Source organism: Scylla paramamosain, chromosome 10, assembly GCF_035594125.1.
Source record: "Scylla paramamosain isolate STU-SP2022 chromosome 10, ASM3559412v1, whole genome shotgun sequence".
NCBI classification, from domain to species: Eukaryota; Metazoa; Arthropoda; class Malacostraca; order Decapoda; family Portunidae; genus Scylla; species Scylla paramamosain.
The window spans coordinates 18444699-18450619 of record NC_087160.1 but is presented as its reverse complement, the minus strand read 5'-3'; the positions used below and the strand labels follow the sequence as shown (position 1 = coordinate 18450619).

Here is a 5921-nt window from a genome sequence, read left to right as displayed (position 1 = left end):
GAGACGAAGACGAGAAAAATTTTTGCCTCTAAAATTGACGTGAGAGAAATAAGACACTACCAACTCCCCCCTTCTCTCTCTCTCTCTCTCTCTCTCTCTCTCTCTCTCTCTCTCTCTCTCTCTCTCTCTCTCTCTCTCTCTCTCTCTCTCTCTCTCTCTCTCTCTCTCTCTCTCTCTCTCTCTCGACCCCCCATCAAGCCCCCTCACGATCCTGTTTCGGGCCAGTGGTTATTGGCGAGGATGGGGGGAAGGGGAGGAGGAGGGGGAAGGGAAAGAGGAGAGAGGTAGTGGTGGTGGTGAAGGATGGGCGAGGGAGGAGAATATAGCAAAGAAGATAGTGAGGGAGAGAGGGAGAGGTTGAGGATGAGGGTAGGAGGAGGGAGTGTGAGAAAGATGAGGTGGAGGAGGTGGAGGAGGAGGAGGAGGAGGAGGAGGAGGAGGAGGAGGAGGAGGAGGAGGAGGAGGAGGAGGTGGAGGAAGAGTGAAGGATGAGAGAAGAGTGAGGGAATAAGGAGGGAGAATGAGAATTTGAAGGAAGAGGATGAGGAGAAGAGAGTGAAGGATGGGAGAGAGAGAGAGAGAGAGAGAGAGAGAGAGAGAGAGAGAGAGAGAGAGAGAGAGAGAGAGAGAGAGAGAGAGAGAGAGAGAGAGAGAGAGGATAAACGTCTAAGAATGTAAAAGAAAAATCGTTAATTCTTTCAGCATTTCCTATTGTTTTTTTCCTTCTTGTATTTTTCTCTTTTATTTATTGTCGCTCTTTGAAATGCTCTTCTCTCATCTTCTCTTTCACACTCTTTCATCCACCTCCTCTCTTTAGCTATTCTTTCGTTGCCATTATTATCTCCTTCCTCTTATTATTTATCTATGGCAACTTGTTTACTTTCCTCCTCCTCCTCCTCCTCCTCCTCCTCCTCTGCCTCCTCCTCCTCCTCCTTCTCCTCCTCCATCACGTCTTTCACTCCTTGACCTCTGTTGTGACGTCACCTGCACCGGACTCCTCGCAACCTGACGCCACCTGACCTGACCTGACCTCACGCGCCTTCCCGTGTACTCAGTCTGCAAATATATAAGTAATGATAATAGCTTTAACCTGCCGCCCGGAGGTGACTATTAAAATAAATACTCTTGGGATGTAGAGGCTGGTGTGGATGTAAGCTGTCTCTTAGGGTAATTTTGTGCTTAAGTTCCTGTGCGATTTTCTACTTAATTGTCTGTGTGTCTTTTTTTTTTTTTATATGTATATATATATTTTTTTAATACTAGGTGTTTATTTTTTATTTGTTTCTATTTTTTTTTTTGTGTGTGTGTGTTTATTTATTTATTTATTTTTTTTGTTTTTCCGTTTAAGTTAACTAACAAGATGTACAGCACGTGAGTAAGTGGTGCTTGGGGTGTTTATGGTGGGAGTCGTGTGGATGTAGCAGTGGTGAAGTATTAATGTGGTGGTGGTGGTGGTGGTGGAGGTGCTAAATATTTCTTTTCTCCCCTCTTTTCCTCCTCCTCCTCCTCACTCTCATCCTCATCCTCCTTTACACTCTTTAGACGTCCTCGCCTCCCCTTCATTTAGCAAGGAGCGAGTAATTTTCTTAACGTTAAAACATTCACTTTATTAATTATTAAGCACATTTTTCGGCTTCACTTAATTACGCACTAGTTCTGAGATTAATCCTCCTCCTTCTCCTTCTCCTCCTCCTCCTGCTCCTGCTCCTCCTCCTGCTGCTCCTCCTCCTTTTGTTAGCCTTGGTATTTTTTCCGCTTCACATTGCAGCGTTCACTCTTGATAAGCTCTTAAGTTTATTACTTGCTCTTAAGAAACGAAAGAAAAAGTGTCTCAACTGAAGAGTGAAATATAAATAGAACATCTTTCAAAACGTAGGCAGGTGGTTCATTTCATACGCCAGCCCCGTCCCCTGTGTATGTGTGTGTGTGTGTGTGTGTGTGTGTGTGTGTGTGTGTGTGGGTGGTTGTGTGTGTTGTGGATGATTTATGTCAGGTTATATACAGAGCACAGAATTTATTTCCGAATGTTCAGTAATTCTTAGTTTATTTGTGACTTGAATTGGGGATATCATTGTCTTATGTGTTTTTTTTCTGATGGACCATGTAATTCATAATGTGTGTGTATATCTGTTATTTTTGGTGTGGTCAATGAGCTATCTATCTGTGTGTGTGTGTGTGTGTGTGTGTGTGTGTGTGTGTGTGTGTGTGTGTGTGTGTTTAACCGTAACCATGTTTAGTCTTCCAGAAGCAATACAAAACCTGGATATATTTTTCAGCGGGTCTGTAATCTGTGCATCAGCAAGCTGGGATGCCTGGGATGCCGCGGCGGGGAGAGGACGAGAATACCAGACGCATTAATGAGCCCCAGACTTAACGATAAATAAATTCCCTCGGTTTAAATAATAGTGTAATTAATTGCTTTTTATATTTGTTTTTATTTTTGCAACTGCGTCATCTCGCCTGGCCCAAATAATGTGATGTTTTATTTTGTTTATTTATTTATTTATTTTATATTTCTATATTTGTACAGTAAATGTTTTTTGTGTGGGAGAATGTGGAAGGATCATGGAGGACACTCAGAGCTCCTCCACACTTCATGCACTTCAACACCTCGCTTGGCACTCCACCAACACTCCTCTCCCACCCTCCACCACCACCATCATCACCACCAACGTAATCACCACTTTGTCTCAGCCTTCCCAGTCAGACACCAGTAATATTTCCTCATCCACACCCTTCCAGACCACACGCCCACCACCACCACCACCGGCACCACCACTACCATTACCACTACTTCCTTCCTAATCATAAGAGGGAGGAAGAAATGGAAAGAAAGGAGGACACGCTATAGATAATTAAATTTGCATCTTATAGTCTACATTTTATTTCTCTGTTTTAAAATTTATGTTCGTGGATTTTTTTTTTCTTTTTTGATCCCGAGCAAATTTCTATACTGTAATTTTATCTTGCTTTGTTTCTTTTCTTTTTTTTTTTTTTTTTGAGTGTGTGTTTTACTTTGTCTTGTTCTGGTTTCTGTTTTTCCGCGAGACTTCGAACACCGACAAACGAAAATGCAATGCACCCACTCATCATGATTCCCCCATCAGGAGTGATGAAGGAATGGGAAATACGTGACAATAGACCTTGCCAACTCTCTCTCTCTCTCTCTCTCTCTCTCTCTCTCTCTCTCTCTCTCTCTCTCTCTCTCTCTCTCTCTCTCTCCCTTGAAACCGATTTTGGCATTTTTTCTTTCTTTTTCTTACGTCCCCTTTTTATTTTTTTTAGTTACGTTACTCTTCGCTTTCGTGCTGCCCTCCTTCCCTCCCCAGTGACTGTGTGTGAACGAGTAGCGGAGGGAGGGAGGGAGGGAAGCAGGGAGGAAAGAAGGAAGGGAAGGAAGGGGGCGGAGGGAGGAAGAAGAAGGAGGAATGTCGCTTGGCCGCTTGTTTTTCTGGCCGTGAGCAATCCAAGGCGGTCATTGGTGAACTGAAATAGCACGTTATTTATCATCTGTTTCCCACGATAAATTTGACTGTGAAGGTAGGGGGGAGAGAGAGAGAGAGAGAGAGAGAGAGAGAGAGAGAGAGAGAGAGAGAGAGAGAGAGAGAGAGAGAGAGGAGGGGTGCGTGTCAGATGGTGATCTAACCCTGGATTAGGTTAGGGGCGGAACTGATTGGATTTTGTTTGCTTCGATTACGTCCGGGTATGTTAAGAGGCCTATAGGTGTATCACACGCTCGAGCTCCTCCCTTCCCTTACCTCTCTGTCCTCCCTCAAGCCCCAAACATCAAGGTTTTCTCGTGCTTCCATATTCTTAATTTCGCGGCGCTTCGTGGATTCGCGTACATCACGTTTATTGGGGCAAGACACGTAAAACAAGGTCATTACTAAGAACAAGTGCTGATTCTGTATCTAAGTTGTGTATTTATAATGGTATTTGTTATATAAGGCTATTACATATATTTGTCGCCTTTGAAGCACAAATCTACAGCCACGATGGGGCCTCGCCTGGTGTGCCTCGTGAAACCCGACGAGTCTGGTGTGTGTGATCTCCAAGAGACGCGCCTGAGCAAAGTGCGCCGTCTTGTACTGGACACTCACCAGAGGAACAAGCAACTGCTGCTTCAAGACTCCTCTGTGCCGCAGTGTGTGCGTTATGGCTCCTGCCGGAGTCATAGCGTGCCTCCCCGCCTCCCTCTCCTGTGCCTCCACACAGACCGAGGCGTGCCCACCATCCGCCTCCTTCACTTTCCCGCCTTGAATTGTAGGGGCCTCCTTAACCCTCTGGTGAAGAGCAGGATGGAATCAGAGCTAGACTTTCTCCGCCGCAGCGTGCCGTTCTTATCTGCAGAGGAGCTGGACAGTCTGGAGGTGGGGACGGACATCACTCCTGGCAGCTACGCCATGGTGCAGACGGTTACATTCCGCGGCAGACTCGCCATCAGGAAGGTGATGTTATCAGACAGCTTTCTGGAACTTCTGCTGCGGGAGGCACGCGTGCTGCTGCAGCTGGCCGGAGCGGGCGGCGCGCCGCGCGTCCTCGCCATGTGCACGGAGCCTCCCGCCATCCTCCTGGAATTTGTGGGGGCAACTTTCCGAGAGTTTCTGTCAGAGTGTTCGGACGTGGCGGTGCTGCTGGACTCCCTGGCCAAGGTGTGTGATCAGGTCCACGAGATTCACGAGAATGGTTTCATCCATTGCGACCTCAAGGCGAACAACATCACGGTGTCGGGGGAGTGGCACAACCCTGACGTCCACATCATAGACTTCGGTCTGGCCACGCCCATCGGCCAGCCCTTCGACAGTAAGTTTGCAGGCATTGAGTTTCACAGCAAGCGGGACTACCTGCAGCACTGGATGTCCCCCGAGATGAAGGCTGGGGAGCGGCTGCGGCCCTCCAGCGACGTGTACAGCCTCGGGGTGCTGATGATCAGGATGACGGTGATAGCCAACGACGCGGGCCTCACCTCGGCAGTCACATCGTTGCTCATGGCCTGCACGCACCCTGATCCCGATAAGCGGCCCACTCTGCCTGACGTGGCCGCCTGTCTGCGAGACCTCAGGCTGAAAGTCCTCCATAAAGACACTCCTGATCCCACAGCAAGCAGGTGGAGCCGCGACACTGCCGTCCTGCTCGGTAACATGTGGATATGACGAAGTAACAAAGAACGTAACCTAATGGTACAGAACTTACAATGACTTGGATATTTATACTTCTCTTTTATACCTGAAATAAACAATAACAAGCAGAAGCTTTATGAAGTAATCTTAGAAGAGTGATCTTTACACCACAATGTTTCGTTTGGCTTTCGTTTAACTTTTCATTATTAATACTTAAAGTAAAATACATCTGTATACTAAACAAGGCGAATTCATATTCATACATTTACATGTGTGTGTGTGTGTGTGTGTGTGTGTGTGTGTGTGTGTGTGTGTGTGTGTGTGTGTGTGTGTGTGTGTGTGTGTGTGTGTATGTTGACTTTAGGGAGCAAACAGAGCCCAGGGGTCCTTTGCAGTGTGAAGGGTCGCCTCTACAGGGAACACTGCAACCTCCCCCTTCTTCTCCTCCTCCTCCTCCTCCTCCTCCTCCTCCTCCTCCTCCTCCTCCTCCTCCTCCTCCTCCTCCTCCTCCCTCCCCTTCTCCCTTACCAATTTAGTAGATTTCCCGAGTTAACTTTTTTTCTTTGTACCTCAAGAAAGAAAAAGAAAGAACACACACACGGATCGATTATTATCTTCCATTCATATATATTTTTCCCCTTTTCCTCCTCCTCCTCCTCCTCCCTTGTTACCGTTCGTTAGTCCCCAGCAAAATATTCTTCCCGATTCTGTTTAATCCTTCTCCCCTTTTTGTTTTACCCTCTTTTTATAATCTCTTTGTATTTTCTGCACATTTCCTTAAAAAACTCATTCGTTTTTTTT

The 5921-nt window shown here is 46.5% G+C and overlaps 1 protein-coding gene across 1 annotated transcript; it reads left to right on the top strand.

Annotated features, from left to right (window-relative positions):
- Positions 1–3995: 3995 nt before the first annotated feature.
- LOC135104531 (tyrosine-protein kinase Yes-like) lies at positions 3996–5153 on the top strand. The gene has a single exon (XM_064012104.1). It carries the CDS (start codon positions 3996–3998, stop codon positions 5151–5153), a length of 1158 nt encoding a protein of 385 aa, XP_063868174.1.
- Positions 5154–5921: the final 768 nt, after the last annotated feature.